Raw genomic sequence first — 21445 nt, 5'->3', positions numbered from 1 at the left:
TCTGGTGTAGCAGGTGAGGTTACCCCTGGATTTAATACCTGTTAATCACATGCCTAACACATTTAGACACAACCATTCAAACTCACTTTAACCTAACATACATTTTTGACTGTGGGAGGAAGCCAGACTAAAGGGTAAAAGGTACCAGAATTAGGCCAGACTCCATTCCAGGAAGGATTCTTTTATGGTCTATTTTGGCAACAATACTCACATGTTGAACGGCGAAGCAGTCGTCATCTGAGGGCTCTACACCAAGTCTGGTTAAAATCTCTTTGGCCTTGGTTAATCCCTCCTTACTCCTAAACAAGACAGACTGTGATGTAATCTTATAAAGCAGAGTGTCCTAAACTTTTTCAGATCAACTCAAGGGTGGCATTATTCAAAGTTGGAACCTTCCCATGAGAATAAATGGGAATTAATGAGACTACAGAGAAAATTATGAGATGAAAAATTGCTGATATTTGAGGTTTGATTATTAAGGAAGCAGACAATGTTGTAGTGAAAAAGACATCTTGCAGCATAAACTTGGCTACTGGGGTTTAGAGATATTTATTCTGTCAAACCAAAGATCAAGGTTTAAGACATAAAAAATAAATTAGACAATCCATTAATAATGGTAGAGTCAACCTCTGAAAAAAATAGATTTTAAAATGCTGCCTGCTATTTTGTGAAAATACACATTATTATGAATATGCTTGTGTATATATATGTTATACTGTATCCTGTTAATTCCCATGGACAATGTCCAAGTTGTCCAAAGTTTTAAAAGTCTTTGCAGCCAAATTAGAAATTCGGTTCGTTGCTGTGACATTAAACGTACTTATATATTGCCCTTTGGTCACAATCCTATACATTTAGGAATGGCGTCTATAAACTAACAGATTACAGTTCATAGTCCCTGTGAAGAGGACCAGAGCATGGACCCCACTAGGGCTACAACGAATATTCGAGTATTTCGAGGACTTTGAGGACAAAACTGCTCGAGGATTTTTTTCTGCCTCGGGGATCCGCTTATTTAACTCATTGACTGGCTGCCCTCTCAGTTTGATACGGTTTGCATATACAGTAACTACCTGTTAATAGCAGGAAATAGTTAATTGTGAAGCTCAGCTGAGCAAACGCACGACGACAACATGCTTACGTCATCAATGCTAGGTCCTCATATTTGATTCAAGGAGTGGGAAAATGGCGCAAATACACTATTATAGTTTGCAAACCGCGTTTAACACAACAAAGAAGATGGTGACGACGTCAGAGAAAATAAATGTGGAGGAAAAAAGACAAAATGTCAAGTGCATTTCAGACTGAGCAGAAAGGGGAACACTAAATAACTCAAATCTACCACGGAGCCGGCCCAATCCCCACATGCTGTCAAATATCGTCCGATCTCAGAAGCTAAACAGGGCCAGTCCTAGTACTTGGTTGGGAGACCGCCTAGGAATACCAGGTGCTGGGGTTGGGCAGTAGGCCACTCAACTGCTTCCGTACAAAAAGTACAGATTACAGAAACCGCAATTGCGGCCTAATTTGCCTCATGGCATTGAGAGCTCTAACTCACCACGGAGCAGTGACTGCAATTGACTCGTTATACTGCCGTATTTGGATTTGTCACTGCACTGCAGCGATCGTGTGTGTGTGTGTTTGAAACACAGTGAGTACGCTTTTTAGTGATTTATGTTTGTATTATTTGCTCAATTGTCATGCCACTGTGTTTACTGCCTTTTTCTGTGACTGTTTTCGGCTCCTTGACGATTTGATTACATTCCGTTACATACTTAATGACATTCCATAAGCGCAACTTTGGTTAATAATGTGGTTACATTTCGTCTATTGGTTCATGTTATGCCATTGTGTTATTTGTATAATGTGCACTTCCTTTCAAGGTGTCTTCATTCGAGTTCAGTCAGGTGGTCTATAAACTCATAAACGGCACAGCCATAAACCTATACTGCATTATGTCACATGCTAAAATGCTAGCTGCTCAAGTCAATGTGCCATTTATAATTAATGCCGTATGTTTTTTATACTTACAGAAATCCATCCATCCATTTTCTGAGCCGCTTCTCCTCACTAGGGTCGCGGGCATGCTGGAGCCTATCCCAGCTGTCATCGGGCAGGAGGCGGGGTACACCCTGAACTGGTTGCCAGCCAATCGCAGGGCACATAGAAACTAACAACCATTCACACTCACAGTCATGCCTACGGGCAATTTAGAGTCTCCAATTAATGCATGATTTTGGGATGTGGGAGGAAACCGGAGTGCCCGGAGAAAACCCACGCAGGCACGGGGAGAACATGCAAACTGCACACAGGCGGGGACGGGGATTGAACCCCACACCTCAGAACTGTGAGGCTGACGCTCTAACCAGTCGTCCACCGTGCCGCCACTTACAAAAATGTTAAGCTTAAATTGATTTATATTTTTTTTTTATATATTTGTTTAAAATTCTCATAGAAAATGTTTAGAGACAAGAAAGTACTGTTTGCTGCTCAATGTGAATTAAATTTTCTTTTTAATTTTTACACTTTAAACACTAAATTTTATTTTATTTAAATTTAAAAAATATATATATATTTTTTTTAAATCACATTTATCCCAATACTCGGTTATTGGATAAGATTTTTTGTAGGACACTCTAATACTAAAATATTCAATAGCTGCAGCCCTAGACCTCACAAACATAACGTAACAATTTAACCTTTAACCCCTACAGCCATGTTCCATATCATTTCAGGCCCAATGGAGGACACCTTTGTGCAACCCTTGAGCATTCTCTATTGGGGCCCTACCTGCAAAAATTAGAGCAGCTACCGCTGTAGAAATATGTAGATCTCTACTCAAGACTTATTTCTCCACTCTTGCATTTGATTAAACCACACCTAGTATGCAATTAGTCTCTTGCCCTGTGTCACCCCCTGACATCTGGATTTTGGCCTGTTTTACTGCCGCTTCTCCGCTCTGTCGTCCTTAAACAATCTTTTATGATAAAGGTCAATAAAAAAATTAACTTGACTTTGTAGTCTGCTAAGGTACTGACTGGAATGAGCAATTGAATCATTCATGATGCACATCAAGTTTGCCTTTTGAAATACGACTTACTTCTCAATGGCAGAAACGTGCTTGGTTTCAATCTTCCCTTTAGTAAGAAGCTCAGCAGTGATCCTTCCCTCAAACAGCAGACCCTCTCTGGCCATCTTGACCAGAATGAGACGGACCAGCTCGCCCATGTACATTCCGCTAACCATCTTCTCAAACCTACAGCCGTAAAAAATTATAAAAAGAAAAGTAACAGTAAGGGTTGGAATTTGTTGTCCCTGAATATTAAGTTCTTCATCATATGAAGACATTTTGGACAATTCTATTGGATTCTATATTTTTTCAAGTGTGTAGAATGACTAGCAATGAAAAGGCATTTGTAGAATATTCTCAAACAAATGTGTGTGTAGCTTGCATTGTCAAGGAAATCACACAAATATAATAACTGGAAAGCAGATTTGAACATGGTACAAAAAATTCAAAGAGGAAGGTTGTCTTTTATTAAGCAGGAGCTGGACTACCGACTTAATGTGTGTCACGTCGCAGGCAGTGTGCATATTGAACATTGAATTTTTCAACATGAACCCTATTTTCCTTTGTTTGCCTCGGACAGCGTTTTTTTTTTCTTTTTTTGTTTTTTTATACCAAGAACTACCTAAAAATCCTAAGCTCTCCAAGCACCACCATTATGGCCAACATTAAAATACAGTAGGCGCCTGTGTTCGTCAGAACCCCCCTATATTTAATTTTATTGTAAGCAACTGCAACATTATGCGCAGTTTGAACATTAACACTGTGCTTAAATATTGAAAAAAAAACTGTAGTTAAATAACAAATAAATAAAAAATGCATTGCACATAAAAGTTACAAAAAAAATTTACCTAAATAAATGTTTAAAAACAAACCGTTCTGAAAGATTAAATGCAAATGCAACAAACTTAAAAATTAAATACAACTGAACTGTACTAACACAGTGATAATTTCCTTGTGCTACTTGAGGGAGCCCACATACGACTTGTGGTACCAGTGCCACACTGGCTAAGGACGTACTCAGATATTTAAATAAAACATTTTGGAACACCTTTTATTTTCTTCGATGAGCCATGCCAAAGAGGATTTTCTGTTCTATTTTCACTTCATATACAGCATACATCCCAATACATTTATTCCCATCCATCCATTTTCCGTACCGTTTAACCTTACAAGGATTGCAGGCTTGGTTACGCCTATCCCAGCTGTCTCTGGGCGAGAGGCGGGGTATACCCTGAACTGGTCGCCACCCAATTGCAGGGCACATATAAATACCATTTACACTCACATTCACACCTACGAACAATTTAAAGTCTTCAATCAATTTTTGGAACGTGGGAGGAAACCGGAGTGCCCAAAGAAAACCCACACAGGCACGGGGAGAACATGCCAACTCCACACAGGCGAGGACGGATTTGACCAGGGACCTCAGAACTGTGAGGCAGATGTGCTAACTAGTTGTCCACCGTGCCGCCCATTTCTTCCCATATTGTAAAATATATATCAACGTCTGTGCCTCAAAAGTACATAAAAAAGAGCATACAAATGTAATGCTGTTCCAATATAAAAACAGCCGCATGAGTGGGCCAAAGTGACGTACAGCTGTTTGCCGGGGTTGAGAGAACCTCGGTCAATCTCTCGGTCAAACTCCGTCCGGATGTTCTCCAGCCAGCCGTCGTCTCCAAATGCACCCCACTCAGTGTTCACACACATCCTGCCTTCGTCGCCCTCCACCAGGTCGATGTGACGCAGCTCCTCCATGTAGCACGCATTGGTGCCAGTTCCTAAAGGAAATGTAATTATGAATAAATTCCTGTATGCACTCAGCTCTCGTTTGGGAACAAAGTGGACACACCGATGATGATTCCGACTTCACAGCGTTGGTCGTCGAAGCCACACGTCATCATGGTTCCGACGGTATCGTTCACCACAGCCATGATGTCAGCTTCATAGTCCTGAGAGAAATGGGAAAGACTTAAGTCATGGCAGCCCCTCATGATAACATGCTGCTCTACAAAAACTCCAGTGGCGGTGAAGACATGACTTACTCCTCGTTGTTTGATGGCTTTGTTGAGCAGCTTGACGACATCCATGCCCTCCACTCCGCTCGCCTTGAAGCGCTTCGTCCACGTTAACAGAGTGCTCTGCAGACAGACAAAGCAAAGCCTGTCACTGAAGCTGCAACAACACTACAGAAAAACATCTGAGGGGTCTGATCGGTAAGAAATACACATTTAGCCCCAAAAAACTGTCACACACACAAAAAACTTCTCTTATTCAACAAAACCCTCTTACTGCTCTAAAACCAAAAAAACTCATATAGAGGAAAAAAATGCAATTGTCGCAAAATCTCAAATGCCGATTGGTTCTGCCATGCAATAAGTCCCTCTCTCAGCCCGTTGCCTGCGCTGAGAGGTTTTTCTGTATGTTTCTGTATGAGAGGTTTCTCCAATGAGCGTGACAGTTTCTTTGGGTGAGCATGAGAGAATTTTTGTTGGGTGTAAGAGGTTATTTCGACCACTAAAGCATCTCATAGTTTAGCACCACGATTGACACGGAGACATTGGGAAACAAGATGGCTGTGATAAATGAAGAGGAAATTGTCAGGTGTTTGGAATAGTTTTACCTCGTCCAGTTTGGTTTGCTGGCAAGGGAAGGAGAAGGTGAACCCAACTGGCAGCTTCTTGTCTTTAATCTTTTGTTTTTCCATGAAGTCACCCAGACACTCTGCCACATGGTCGAATAACTGGAACAAGGTGGTGACGGAGGTGTGAATGAAAGTGTGTGTGTGTATGTGAATGTGCATGTGTGCGTGCGAACACACTCTTGCTCCGCTCCCATGCATGATGTCCTCTGGTGTGCCATAGATCTGGCTTTCCATCTGAACAGTCTGCTTCTTTTCGTGACTGACTTTGACGCGAAGGATCCTGAAGGCACTTCCTCCCAAATCCAAAGCAATGAAGTCGCCTTTCTCTGTGGAGAAAAAAAAACAAGGGAAATGTTGTCACAGAGGAAGAAAGAATAAGTGAAGAATGAGCTGGAAGGAGATAGTGGGAGCAATGTAAAATAACAGCTTCAACATTATTGTGATGATATATTTTACACCATCTAAGAATGACCTTGCCGATCAGTCTATTTTAAAAATGTGACCCAGGGCAAAAGTTTGCGCACCCCTGGTATGGAATAAGGTCAATATTATTTCCCTTTTTTCAATGGCATGAAATCACCTATTTTGGTACTCTATAAAATTGCTGGGCCAGCCAGAACACCTCTTGTATTGTGCATCCATGATAGGATAACAGTTGAAAGTTGTGTGTAGTGTTCATACAAACTTTGCTACACACTACACTACAGTGGATTTTATCATCTACGGTCAATAATATCATCAAAAGGTTCAGAGAATCTGGAGAAATCACTGCATGTAAGTGGCAAGGCCGAAAACCAACATTGAATGCCCGTGACCTTCGATCCCTCACGTGGCACTGCATCAAAAACCGACATCAATGTGTAAAGGATACCACCACATGGGCTCAGGAACACTTAAAAAAACCAATGTCAGTAAATACAGTTCGGTGCTTCATCCCTAAGTGCAACTTGAAACTCTACTATGCAAAGCAAAAGCCATTTCTCAACAACACCCAGAAACGCCGCCCGCTTCTCTGGGCTCAAGCTCATCTAAGATGGACTGATGCAAAGTGGAAAAGTGTTCTGTGGTCCGACGAGTCCACATTTCAAATTGTTCTTGGAAATTGTGGACGTCATGTCCTCCGGGCCAAAGAGGAAAAGAACCATCCGGACTGTTATGGACGCAAAGTTCAAAAGCCAGCATCTGTGATGGTATGTGGCTGTGTTAGTGCCAATGGCATGGGTAACTTACACATCTGTGAAGGCACCATTAATGCTGAAAGGTACATACAGGTTTTGGAGAAACATATGCTGCCCTCCAAGCAATGTTTTTTTCATGGACGCCCCTGCTTATTTCAGCAAGACAATGCCAAACCACATTCTGCACGTGTTACAACAGTGTGGCTTCGTAGTAAAAGAGTGCGGGTACTAGACTGGCCTGCCTCCAGTCCAGACCTGTCTCCCATTGAAAATATGTGGCGCATTATGAACCGTAAAATACGACAACGGAGACCCCAGACTGTTGAACAGCTGAAGCTGTACATCAAGCAAGAATGGGAAAGAATTCCACCTAAAAAGCTTCAACAATTAGTGTACTCAGTTCCCAAACGTTTTTATTGAATGTTGTTTCAAGAAAAGGTATTGTAACACAGTGGTAAACATGACCCTGTCCCATCTTTTTTGGAACATGTTGCAGCCATAAAATTCTAAGTTAATGATTATTTGCTAAAAACATTAAAGTTGATCAGTTTGAACATTAAATATCTTGTCTTTGTAGTGTAAATATAGGTTGAACATGATTTGCAAATCATTGTATTCTGTTTTATTTGTTTAACACAACATCCCAACTTCATTGGAATTGGGGTTGTATGTTTATTTTTTTTTTTTTTAAACAGTTCATCATCATTCATCGAACAGTGAGTACATGGGGTGAGTAGGTGGGGCTCCACTGTACTTATTTAGCTTGTCAACAATTCCACTTCTAATTGAATGTAGGTTGAAAGTTAATTATAACGCACAACAGTCCGGAAGAAATCAAATATGTTCCTCATTCCCAAAACAAAAGTGAAGATTCCAGGAAATGATTATGAGTCAGTGTGAAGGCGATTTTTACAATAAGGTTTGTAACATTTGTATAGTCTCTTCAGAACTGGTGAGTTTCAACAGCAGTATATTTACAACTGTTTTATGGCTTTCAGATTAGATAAAGTTCAACTGTCTTAACAATATAAAATCTCATTTCAAGCTCAAGGTCAGTGATGCAGGTAATTCATTACACAGTAACATTTTGAGTAATGAGCAAAGTAACGCGTTACTTTTCCCGGAAAAGTAATTAGACTACAGTTACTTCTTCAATCCAACAATAGTTACTTTTGCATCATTAATGTCTCTCACCAAACAGTAATTTGTAGCTGGTGACTCAAACAAAGAGCAGTCCAAGTGTGTGTTAGCATTTAACTGAGACCACCCTTTTTTCCAACGAATAGAAGAAAGTGATTTGGAAGTGATTGTTGATTCTACAATGCACAGTGACGCAGTGCAGTACCATAAAAGTGCAAAGAAATGCGCGCTTTCCTGCCGCCACACTATTTTTGTTATTTTGCTTAGTAAAAAGTGTATTTGATTATTGTTACTTTTTTAGTTACACATTAAGAATACATTTTTACTGCCGTGTTACACGCCCAATGCATTGTGGTTTAATTATTCATACCAAGTGCACGATCATCAGTCAGTCATGTAGGGTAAGGACTGACTCACTGAAGAACGTACAATACTTAGCTTAAATAATATTTACAATGAAAAGTGAGAAATCTCAACTTTGTCTGTGAGCTGGTTGAACGCGCTGCACGGCTGACGTCACGTAGTAAGAAAAAAAGTGTTCTCGCTCTTCGCATCAAATTTACTGTGGTGGGAGCAATAGTGTGTGTGTATGTGTGACTCACTTTCATGTTTACGTACACGCACGCACAAAGGCGCACGCACACACACACACAGTTGCTTTCATGGACCACAATCGGCAGTGTACTGAGAATAGTGCGCTTGTTTACGTTTAGGAACTTACTGTCGTTTAAGCTAATCCTTTTTTTGTACTGTGGATAAGTGATATTCCTGCCACTTGGCAGCTGCCGAAAGTAACTAAAAGTTATCTTCGTGACTTTTGAAATCAAGTAATCAGCAAAGTAACTGTTACTTTTAAGATCAAGTAATCAGTAAAGTAATTTGTTTCAAGGTAACTGTAGCTACACTGCAGTAGTTACTGTAACTCATCTTTGATAAAAGTGTTCCAAAATTACCTGCCAGATGCACTCCATTTAACTGTTTGTTCTTTCTACTCTGTAATGATGCACAACAAACAAAAACCGCAAATACAGTACAGCAGTTTTCAAAAGAGTCATCGATACGGCATATCTTACAGTTTGGCATTGGGGTGAGGGGCAGTGTGAAACAGACAGGTTGATTCATCTGTGTGAGTCATCAGCTGACAAACAGCTGATTTAAAATAAAAAATGAGCAGACCTAAAGAGTTGGACCATCAAGGAACATTTGGGCTCATTGTAAATACAATATCTGCAAATTCACTGAAACACTGACCTGAGCCGTCGGGGATGGAGCGGACAAATGTCGGCAGCATCTTTAGAGATGACGTGCTGCAGGTGTCGCGGCGCAATCCTTTGACCAGCTCCCTGCGGAAGCGCTGCGTGATGTCCAGTAGCGTCTCATCGGAGAAGCGCATGGAGTACAAGTACTTGTCGATCTGACGACACATACAAAAGCAAACGTTACCATAATAACAATACAGTAAAATATAAAACAGGTGATTCTAAAGTCAGATTAATTTTTTTTTTTTTAAACATAGCATATCTCCCGCAAAAAATCCCCCCAAAACATTTGTTCATTTATTGCATCACATTGCTTCATAAATATGGCTATTGGCGTTATGGGCCGGTTCACCGTCAATAAACAAGGACACTATAATAAAAGTTAAAACAATAGTGGTTATTTATACAGTGTTCCCTCTCCACTTTGCGCTTCACGTTTTGCGGCTTCAGTGCTTCGCGGGTTTTTCCAAAATATTCATTAAAAATAAATAAATAGATAAATTGTATCCATATTGCGGAAAGACGCGTTTTTCATGTTGATGCATGCGAGAGAAGGTTTCCTTGCATGCCAAACAAAGAGATGAGTTGACTCAGAGGCTTTGTACATGCCTGTACTGTACGGCCACCCATACAAGGCACGTGATTGGTTCCCGGCGCGACTTCGACCAATGAGAGAACGAGTAGATTTATCCCTTGAGCTGATTGGCTGCGCATCGTCGCAGCCTCACCCAGCATCTTCCCTTGTTGTGTCTCGCCAGTCTCGTCCACGCTGTTGTCTTTGCAACAACTTTTTTTGTTTAAGCGATACATTTTTTGATTAGTCAAGCAAGCCCTTAGAATGCCGCCGAAGCGATGCGCCCCTGCGAAAGCTTCCTCCGGGTGCCCAAGAGGAAGAAGATGATGACCATCAGCAAAAAAGTGAAGCTTTTAGATTTGATCAAAGAGGGCAGAAGTTATGCATCTGTGGCACGCCATTATGGCGTGAATGAATCTATAGTGCGGTACATCAAGAAAGAGGATGCAAACATCCGCAAAACTGCTTCAATAAGGAAGCGAAACGTGTGGTAACTCCGTGTAATAAGAGACGGGGTTATGTCCTTGTACAGGGGAATTTTGAAGCAAAAGAAAAAACTAAGACAACAACTACCCATCACGATGTTTTTGTCCAAGGTAAAACCCCAGCTACACCATCAGCGCTTCCAGCAGAAGAGTCTCGGAGTGAACCTAAAGCCTCTACGAGTCAAGTGAGAGCCTCTCCACCGCCTCCAACGCAAGCCTCTTCGCCTCTCTCAGAAGGCAATGTTGATGAATGTTAATTACTGTACAAGGTTTTATAATTCAAGATTTAAGTAAATACGTGTACTGTTGTAATCTTTGTCTCAAATATGTAAAGTATAAATACTGTTTACATATTTGAAACATTCTAGTACCCACATACACATCCACAAAAATTCCTGGAGGGGCAAATCCTACTTTGCGGTTTTTCACCTTTCGCGGAGGGTTCTGGTCTCCATTAACCGCGAAAAACGAGGGAACGCTGTATATGGTGGTTTACTCCCACATTACCAAAACATGCATGGTAGGTTGATTAAAGACTCTAAATTGTCCATAGGTGTGATTTAGAGTGTGAATGGTTGTTTGTTTGTATGTGCCCTGCGATTGGCTGGCGACCAGTCCAGGGTGTACCCCACCTCTCGCCCCAAGTCTGCTGAGATAGGCGCCAAAACAACACACCTGCGACCCTAGTGAGAAGAAGCGATTAAGAGGATAGATGGGTGGACTGGACTGACCCCCCCGCATATGTGCGGTTCGGCATTTGCCGATTCACCTATTAGCAGAATTGGAACCTGAACCTCTTCTCTGTCATTCCCGGAAACCCCTGCTAATTTGCGGTACATTTTTCCCGATCCCGTGCATAGTCTTTTTCTTTTTCAGGAAAAGAAAGAAAAACATTTGCATGCATTTATAATGAGCGTCAATTATTTGAGGATTTTCCCTATTCACAGTCGGCATAACCTCTCACCAATCTCAGTCACTGACAATGTTCCTTGGCAAAAGAGGGACCATTAGGGGATCTGCTCATGACTTTACAATTCCACACCCACATTCTGAATCAATCTAAGGTCTGAAATGAATCATACTGTTCAATCATTACCATCCTGTCCCCTTACAAAAAGGAAGTGAATGACATCAAACCAGTCCTGTGACGACATGCGTCATTGCCACAATTTATAGACTAGATCAAAGTTGCTACACACTGTAGTTGTACTTTGCTGTAACATCTCTCTACTTGTTGAAAACTTCCCATAGTGTTGACACACTCACGCAACCTGTGTCCCATTGTGTGGTGTTGAACAGGATGTTCAACAAACCAGTGTTGCATCATGTCAGAGAATGAACAAGCCCACGTCTAATTCTCACTTGCTTTAAGACTCTTCTTTTTTGCAGAAGATGTGTTAGAAGTGCTCTAACAATGTTCAATCCATAATACATTCAAAATATAAATTTTAAGTAAGATCATACAAGTGCTATTCTTTATTTCATTACCCCTTACAGACGTCACATTTCCTGGAAGCCGCTTGTCTTTGTGTTACAGGGTTATTGTGCCTGTGTGAGACTTTACAGGAAGAAAATTTGACTATTCAGTAGAAACTGACTGGATCCAGTATGTCAGACATACAGATGACCATTTTGAGACATTTACAGTATTCGTTCTCTTTGAAATAAGTATTTTATCAATGGTTATGTCAAACAGGAACTCAATTGTTTAAAAGGTGATAAAGTTTCATCATGACCCATAATTATAGCTTCAAAGGAATATTGGTACAATATAAGAAGCCAAAACTAATTATAACCAGATGCGATGAGATTTCAGATACAAGTCTTTCCATCATCTGGATCACATATATGACTTGGCATTACCATGTTTGACCTGGAATATTTGATTCAAAATGAGATATGGCTAATTGTGGCTATAGTAAAATATAAACATTTGTATGTGGTCAGGAATTCTGAGTCGCATCAAAATTCAACACGAACATTCTTTGAAGTAAACGCAACACAATTAAAATAAATAAATAAATCCAAGCTAACATTTTGGATGGGAATAATAAAAAAAATAATAGATAGTTAGTAAATCTGTCCATTATGTGGAAATGAACCTTGCAGACCTCTGCAATGTCTCAGCTTTTCCGGGCAGTATTAATCTGTTTAATACAGACTTGGAAGCAGGAGTTCAGAACACATTCTCCCAGTCCATTAAAAATATCTAGAAAGAAAATACATATGATATAGTTACTGTAAACAACGCAAAAAAAGCAGTAAGCAACCTGATGGGCACTGTTTACAAGTGTTTACAATAGTGTGCAGGTGTTACATTCCCTAGAACATTCCCACATGTGGAGTCTGGCATAGAAACTCATTAGCTCATGCTCTTAATTGTCACTTGTGAACCCTCACACCAGTCACTTACTACTTATTCAAAAATCACACCACAATAAATAAGACAAACCAAAGTGGTCCACTTTGTGTTTTGCAATTTGTGAACATCCTTAATTTGACATTTTAAGTCGAGTTGCATGTTGGGTCTTGACAAAGCTGATGTTGCAGCACGACACTGCACATTACACCTTCTGCCCGTGACAACATCACAGCACAAATGCAATGCCCTCGGCATGTTGACGTCCATCTAAACAAAGCTACGGCTAATTGAAGTACTGTACAGACTAATATACTCCTGGAACATTCCATCGAATCAGTGCCATTTGTGTCCCTAGGAAATTAAATGCATGATAAAATTAACTGTAAAGCACATTTTTTCAATTAAGCAAAGTGTCCTGCACAATGAGTTGATTGAATATAATTTAAAAGATCAATATGAACTACATTGAACACTGGAAACATAGCATTCGTTGCTTCTCCATTCTTCCTAAGAGTCGATTTTACTATGAAATATAATAATTTAAATCCTGTTTAAATGTTTGGTTTTTTTACTTATTTGTGTTACTCTTTAACCCACCTATAGCTTAAGTTTTGTCTTTTAAAAAAAAAAAAAAAGTATAAATGTACACTTTAGTCATTTCTCTGGGTTTTCACTCAGTCTTCTTACCCTAACGCAATACCATTTCAGAAATATTTTGAATATTCCACAAGTCGCATGGTCGTTCCATCATTCAGAAACTCTGCAGGCCATGGGAAGGCCAAAACTTCACTCATTTATTTTTCTGTATGTTTGATGATATTAGAACTGTGACTGAGTGGTTGAATTCTCGGCTCAGCCCTGTTACCTAATGTTGCTGTTGTTTATTTTTAAAATAACATATTTTGTTGAACCGCTGTAATGTGCTTATTGTCAACAGGATCCAGGATCCTCAGTGCCTTGCCATGTCTCTATACTATTAGTCCATAGCGCTGTGTTTGTGAGTACATGCAGGTGTGTGCGTGTGTGTGTGTTCGTATGAGTGCGTTTGCATTTATATGTGGGGATGGGAGAGGTGGGTTTTTGTATATTTCCTGCTTTTTGTCTCTTTTTATCTCTGTGAAGCACTTTGGGTTGCATTTTTATGTACGAAAAGTGCTATATAAGCACAATTTGATTGATGATTGAGTTGAACATGCCAATTGAATGCAAAAAAAAAAAAACCTGACTCCTGTTACTTTCCGTCCTGTTACTCAAATGCTTTCAGTACAATGAAATAATGACATCAAAAAATTTATTACACATTTTATGTACTGTAGTGGCCGACTGGTTAGCACATCCGCCTCACAGTTCTGAGGAGCCTGGTTCAAATACGGCCCCGCCTGTGTGTAGCTTGCATGTTCTGCAAGTGCCTGCGTGTGTTTTCTCCGAGTACTCCGGTTTCCTCCCACATTCCAAAAACACTATTTATTTAGATTTAGATTTAGAGTTGAAAAACGACAGAAATGTAAATTTATTTTGAGTGTGTGGCAACAAGCAAATGGCCCCAATTTGGTCCTAGTACACACAGACAAAATTACCTTCTGTTAAAAAAAGAAATAATTTTCACTCAAATAATGTGAAACTGACAAAAACAATAAATAAAAACGTATTTCAAGACACCCTGTGCCAGATACAGCAAGTTCATGTCTTGGACAGTGATCTCTGGTTCGTTCTATTTCTATTTGTATGTTGTTGTTTTTTAATGGCAAACGTTTTAAAACCAAACATATCATTGGGCTGTCAGCATCACAGAACAGTGATCAACTTCAGAGGTTTCAGTGTGTTTTCACTCACCCTGCTTTTGGATTCTTATTCATGACCTTTTTACACTGATAGTGTGCTCCTATTTCTATTTAGAGAACATCTTCAGGCGACCGGCTTAGATGATCATGGGAAGAGGAAAAATTGGGCAGTTTACATTTTTCCCTTCCTCTGGTGGCATGACAGGTTTAGCTCCTGCAGCAAGATGAGAGATGATGTAGCAGTAACGTCATACGACTGCCTCTGCAGCACTAAACCAAGACACAGCACTTTATCTGAGCTGTTAAAGAGAGCAGCTTCAAAAAGAAATGTAATCTTGATTCAAGCTAGAAAATGTTACATTAAAACACAATAAAAAAATTATGGGGCTGAAACGAATTACTAGTGTTTCAATTAAGTTCACTGGGGACAATTGATTTGATAGACAAGTAAATTGCGTTACGAGCTTATGGAACGAATTGAACTCGTAAGTCAAGGTACCACTGTACAGTCTTTTCCCATCGAAATGAATGGAAATGCCATTAATCTGTTCCAGTCCTCCATAAACCCTCAAAAGATGTTTTTTTGTTTCTTTTTAAATAAGAAACATAGCACTCTATAGCATGAGACTTTATAAAAATGTATAGCAATAATGTAATTAAATAGAATGTAGAGAATTAAACTGTTTGCATCATAATTTCACACATTCATTGTGTGAAATTCCACAGAGGATAAAGAATATTAAACCTGTGAGTATTGTTATATTGTCTGTCTTTGTGTGTTTCTAGACTGTTTGTGCTCAAATATCTGTTGCTTAGAGGGTTATAACACCTCAACATCGATGCTAGTTTCAGTTTTGTTAGCCTGTCTATGACGTCGTGTGTTAGCATTAAGCGAGTCGACTAACAGCAAAAACACGTATGTGGTGTTTGGTGGAATACACTATGTAATTCTCTTTGTTGACATACACCCCAGCAGGAGGCACTGGCAAACAGCTTGAAGCAAGCACTTGGCCTCTTTTTTGAAGAATTGTTCACAAACTAGTTTCTAGTGTTCACAAGTCAAATTTTTGCTCACAACTCAAGACAAAGAAAAATAAATCGTCAGAGCAACACTCATATCTTGGAAAACATAAGTCAGATCACTCGTAAGTCGCAGTACCACAGTATATACTTTTTGTGACTTTTTTGGTTTGCTTGTGAGCTTTCTCTAATGTAAAATATGTGCACTGGCTCGTTGAAGGTTCGGAAACGCTGGTATACATATCACAATCACAGTTATACGCCAACATAGGTGTGACTGTCATAGTTGTTTTTTTTCTTAAGGTCTTTGATGTCTTGTCCACTGTAATCATTCATTTTTATATATTGTATATACACTACCAGTCAAAAGGTTTGGCACATTTTCTAGTGTTTTTGAATGAGAAACTGTCCAATATCCATATTTTAAAAATATGTGATTATTATTATTTATTTTTTTTTGCCTAAGGGTTGGTTTTCACTCTCTGTGTAGCTCTCTTCTTTCTTCCCCCTCACTGCCTCACCCTTCCTCACACACCCTCTACCTGCCAACAATGTCCTGCTCTCCTTGTCACAGGCTTGGGGGAGCTCTGAAACCTGACGCTGTGGTGTTTGTATATGTGTGCGCACACACACACACAATGTGGCAATATGGAAAACTACTGTCCTCTGGTCTGCCCTCTGCCATCTTGCCTTGATCACAGTGAAGCACACATACAAAAATGCCAACAATGTACAGTCAAAAGTACAGTCAAGGACACTGCAGTGGACAGAGGGGCGATACGGAAAACCCTAAAAGTTGAACGGAATCGGTTACGGGGTGTTGCTAAAACTCCAATTTCCCAATGGAAATATAGTGGTACTTGCCTTAGGAGTTTAATTTGGTCCATGACCAAGCTTGGAATTGCAGCTTAGTGAATGCACTACACTGACCAACAAAAAAAATCTGCAATAAACTGTATATTTGTTGAATTATGTTGCTTAAGTCACGGGCCACCATGTGCTCGCTAAATGCTAACATTAGCTAAACATCTCCACCTTGTCAGCAAGCTTGCATATTTTGCTGTTTGCATGTTGTCTGCTGGCTGTTAGTCAGAACGACTTTGAAAGTGGGGAAGCACAGTACTTTTGGGGGACTTTTTCCAACTCCGAAACCAATCATCGACTGGGGTTTGGGGGTGGGTGGTTGTTGATTGAACATTTTCAGGGGCACTTTTTGCTGCTCTGAAGGCACTCGTGTCCACTCAGAGGGGACTTTTAGCCGCTACGAGCGCACTTTTGGCTGCACAAAAAAGGGGCACAAAGTGGGTAAAAAGTGTTTTTTTTTTTTTTTTTTTTTTTTTTGCTTGGGGGTGGAGGGGGCATGCCCCCGAGGACCCCCCTCTGCAGTTAATATATTTTTAAAAAAAAGTTTGACCAATATGCATTCCTTACAACATACCTTCTAACCTACAATGAATATGATTTTCAAAGGAAAATCGTAACTTTTTGGGGGTGAATGGGTGACATTGGCTCATGACACTGTGATGAAGTGTGGATGCTCACAATGGATAAGCAATTATTTTTTTTTTGCAAGGGTATGTTTGGCATAAAGGTCAAAAAGACAATCCCTCACTGCAGAGGGGAGACACAACTTCCAACCTGGCTGGAGTCTTGCAGGAGTGTGTGCGTACGCCTTCTGCGTGGCATTTACAGTCACATGGCTCAAAGCTGGCCTATTTCAGGGAGTCTGAGAGAGGACAGGAGAGAGACAGGGGAGGGAGGGAGGGAGGGAGGGAGGGAGATGCGCTGCATTGCATCAGATCGCCAGTGCTGCTAATGTTTTTATCACCGCAGAACGTTGTTCCATAGCAGCATAGACCCACACACACAGGGAGAGGGTGGTTAGAAGAAGGAAGCCTCCATTGCCTCCATTTATAAAGGAAGCCGTGACTAAAAGAGAATCCGACGACGTCATCAGTGAGCGACCTAAAAGGGGCCCCCTGCTTCATTTGGGAATCACAAAGCACATGTTGGTGGAAAATGTGAATACTGTACATTAATTCTGATCTGGGGAACAAAGATGACATGCCGTCTATTGTACCATGAGATAGGAAGTAGTGGCGGGGGGTGGGGAGTTTCAAGATGGTACATTCCTTTAACGGTGCCCTAAGGCCCATGAAAATAACATCAGTCACGTTTTACCAGGAATCTGAATTAGGGCAGTGACTGGGTAGTGAGGAAGTAGTGAAAGGTGAACATTCATGGTGTTCAACTCAACTTGTTTATGGCAGGGGTGGTCAAACGTTTGTGCTCAAGGTCCACATCGAATTTATTTTTCAAATGCATCTATAGAATTGTTTATTTTACAAATATTTTATCATTTATAATGAACTGTAAGGTGGCTGTGCTAATCAGTTGGCCACTATTTAATCAGATAAATGAATACAAATGACAAATGTGGAGAAAATAAATTCATGTCACCTTTTAAAATCTACTTTGACCTGTCCCTAAATTTTGGAAACTCTGGATTGGATAACACTGATAAAACTGCAAATATATATGATTCAATTTTCAGAGAAGAAATGTGTTGATGCTTATGGAAAGCCCTTTGAGCATTTATTCAATATCCTTGATCTCCATGTACTAGTATGCTCTTTGTCCTCACTAGTAAAACATTTCAGCATTCAAGCAGAACCACTGAGCCTTACTAGTAATGTTTTTTTTCCACGACTAGTGTCACTTTTGGCCTACCAGTATGCAATTCAACCACACTAGTAAACTGCTGTGCTGCACTAGTAAACACTACTAGGCCCAATGGAAGGAAGTATGAGTTGCGTAAAGAACATCACTCGTAAAAAACACATTTCACAACTAGTACAATGACTGTATCTTACTAGGAACGTTTTTTTCCACTATTGCCTTCCAATGGGCCAATTGCTACAAGTGCACCACAATAGTTGTCTAGTAAGGTTGAATTGTGTACTACTTGGCCAAATGTGGCACTAGTAGGGGGGGGGGGGGGGGGGGGGGGGGGGGGGAACATTACAAGTCACAATTTTTCTACGAGTGTGCCGAATTGTCCTTTTAGTGAGTACAAAGAGCGTACTAGTACATGGACCTTAAGCTGGATATTGAGGATCTGCTGGATCTTAAGGAATGCTCAAACGGCTCCATCCACGGATGCGCTTAAAAACAACTTTTGCTCGGTGTGGTCATTTGTTCTTCCATGATCATTCGTTTCCTCTTCAAACCAACAAGGAAGCACCAGTGCCAGACTCCTGCTGGGTCACGTCATTTACTACACATCTTACAAGACAGAAATAGCAGTGCAGTGCGTCTCATATGCACGCTGCCAGATAACAGGGTAACAGAAACAACAAGTGTAACTGACACTCACAAAAAAATAAAATAATAATAATAATAATTAATAAATAAATAAATAAACAAACAAACAAACTGCCGGAGTGAAAATGGAGCACTCACCTTTTTAACCTGGTCATCCTTGAGTTCAGTGAAGTAGTAGGCTAGTAGCTGGGCTGCAATCATCCTGTTCCTCTTCTTCCCACACACAAGAGATGGAATGGGGGGCGGGGTTGGGGGGGTTACCCTCCTGGGCGTCTACTTCATTCAACACTAAAAGCCTATGACATTGAGCAAGAGACCAATAAATAGCCACAATGGAGTCGAGGCAGGTATAAAAGTCGTCCCCCGGGTCATGTGTGACACTTCTTCTGCTCTCAGCATGTGTGTTAAAGCCAGGAAGCAGTAATGAGGGGAGGACGTAACAACTTTGGAGGCAGCAAGCCACGCCCACCATCTGACATCTCATTGGATAGAAGTTGTGTGCGTGTGGTTTGGGACGAAGCCCAAAATGGGAGAGTTGTCCTGTGCTGGCATACGAGAGCACGTTCGCCATATTGAATGTGTCAATGGGCTTCAGAAAGCGACACGCTACAAAATGGGCAAAATGAATGCCTCTCATTCACCCATTCGCGCGCGCAGATACACCAATATAAATGGGAAACAGATACGCACCTTAAACAACGTATGCACCTTTTCATCTGATGATTGTCAATGTTTATTATTATTATTGTCGCACTTTTCTGGACACTCAGACAGTGTACAGTACATACTGTACAAAACAGAAACGCCAATATATCAATATGTATTGTCACAATAACTGAGTAGAAAAATACATATTTTTTTGTTGCTTACATACTGATTGATAATATGTTCCCCACATATGCACACAGATTAATATATTTTGTCAATAGGCATCAAAACAATGTTGTAACTATTTTCTGGTGATTGTAAATTTTAGAATATAAGGATCCCCAAAACAATGTATTCATCTAATGTTGTCATGTTTTTCTAGCTAACAATGTATGTAACACAGTTACTTTGATTTACAATATTGAAATTTTAACATTGAATATTGAATCTTTAAATCTTGAAGATGTGACTTTTTTTCTGAATAAGAAACACTCATGTTTACATTTAATTTATTTTGTTTAATCACAAGCACCGAATACAATCGCTTCATTTTGACACATTCAATATGGCGTCGACGTATACGTAAGATTTGCCGTCTAAGATTCAGGAGGAGAAATGCTCGCCTCTGATTGGCTGCTCTGCGGACACGGAGGCAAGCCCAAGGGTTGGTAGAAGAGGAGGAGGAGGAAGAGCTCTTCTAATTAGAAACAGAGGCGAGGGTGGGGTTAAGTAACCGGGATAGCGAGTGAGTTGCCCTTAGTTCCTGTTCTACTGGAAAGTTAGAATTTCCAAGTTGTCTGCCAGAAAATGTGTGTGTTAACAGAACGCCGCGTAAAGTCAGTCGTACTCGAGAGGGGTTTCAACTTTCGCGACCTGCCCACGTTAGTTACCAAGATGGCTGCTCCTCTTGCCATTGACAAATTATGTGGAAATTGAGTGTTGTTATAATATGGTTTTCATTTTGTTGGGACTGTCGTGAAATACAGTCCCAATTTATATCTGTCTGTGTCCTACTTGTACGTATGTGTTCAACTGCTATTGAATACAAAAACAAAAAACAGCTAATAAACTACCCGCAAATTGCGAAAGGTTTTTTGGCTAAATGGAAATTTATAGTTGGAGATAAAAGTAATCTTGCCAACTTACCTTTAAGTTTGACAGCCTGAGGTAAATTGTATAGGTGATTTCCTGAGCCGTTTCTGCTTCTTTTTTCGAGATTGTGTGCATGTGTTCTAACGCCCTCGGCTCTTTCATGTCTTTGATGTTACGGTGCACTTTGCGTGTGCGTAGTTGTGGGATATATTTGGAAGACACCGTGGATGAATGACACATATATTTCCTCAGAACCAGCCCACACTAAGAAAATGTGAGCAGTTTGGGGCATTTTATTTGTGTCACTTATATTGATTATTGTAATATTGATGATTGAAATAGGCACGTTTCACCCTTGCCTCTTTGATTTTGTTTTTGTATAATATTGTTGTATAAGTGTGAAATGATAAAAAATGTTGGACATTCTCTTGTCTTTAAAGCAGCCTTTCCTCCTGGCTGGTGCATATTGCACTGCAGTAATAGTCCATGTGTAAAAATATTAACCACAGAATATATAGTCCGCGACGAATCCGTGATATATAAGTACAATTAAATTATTATTATTATTTTAATCTGTAATGTACTGAACTAACAAAGAGTGAACCGCAGTATAGTGAGGGATGACTGCATCTTGGTCTTTTTTTTTTTTTTTTTTGAATAGAAAAACAGCCTGGGATTTCAACAAGGCTGTGTAGACTTTTCTAGTCACAGATCACATTATGTGTTGATTTTCAGTAGGGGCTGTTGCCCTCATTGGGTGTCTACTTTGGGTTAGTGTAAAAAAAAAAAAACTGTTGACACCATAGTGAAATGTGCCCCTCATAAATAGTCTACTTTGAAAGAAGGATTAAAAGTAAAGTGTGATTCA

The 21445-nt window shown here is 40.1% G+C and overlaps 1 protein-coding gene across 3 annotated transcripts in view; it reads right to left on the bottom strand.

The window, feature by feature from the left end:
* LOC133474336 (hexokinase-1) overlaps positions 1-20742 on the bottom strand; it is a 33100-nt gene extending 12358 nt beyond the window's left edge. The window contains exons 1-9 of one of the 3 annotated variants that reach the window (XM_061765934.1): positions 20632-20742; positions 18976-19133; positions 9284-9446; positions 5694-6040; positions 5116-5211; positions 4923-5022; positions 4668-4851; positions 3101-3256; positions 212-299 (exon numbers count right to left, since the gene is read on the bottom strand). In XM_061765934.1, the coding sequence (XP_061621918.1) occupies positions 212-299; positions 3101-3256; positions 4668-4851; positions 4923-5022; positions 5116-5211; positions 5694-6040; positions 9284-9446; positions 18976-19038 (1197 nt within the window). In that variant the 5' untranslated portion in view covers positions 19039-19133; positions 20632-20742. Of the gene's footprint in view, positions 1-211; positions 300-3100; positions 3257-4667; positions 4852-4922; positions 5023-5115; positions 5212-5693; positions 6041-9283; positions 9447-18975; positions 19257-20631 lie in introns of those variants that run through there. The other 2 variants (XM_061765935.1, XM_061765933.1) reach the window with 2 other exon arrangements.
* Between the last annotated feature and the right edge of the window lie 703 nt (positions 20743-21445).

The sequence above is a fragment of the Phyllopteryx taeniolatus genome, chromosome 2 (genome assembly GCF_024500385.1).
Source record: "Phyllopteryx taeniolatus isolate TA_2022b chromosome 2, UOR_Ptae_1.2, whole genome shotgun sequence".
Lineage (NCBI taxonomy): Eukaryota > Metazoa > Chordata > Actinopteri > Syngnathiformes > Syngnathidae > Phyllopteryx > Phyllopteryx taeniolatus.
The sequence above is the reverse complement of the archived record's forward strand: the minus strand, read 5'-3'. Positions and strand labels throughout refer to the sequence as shown.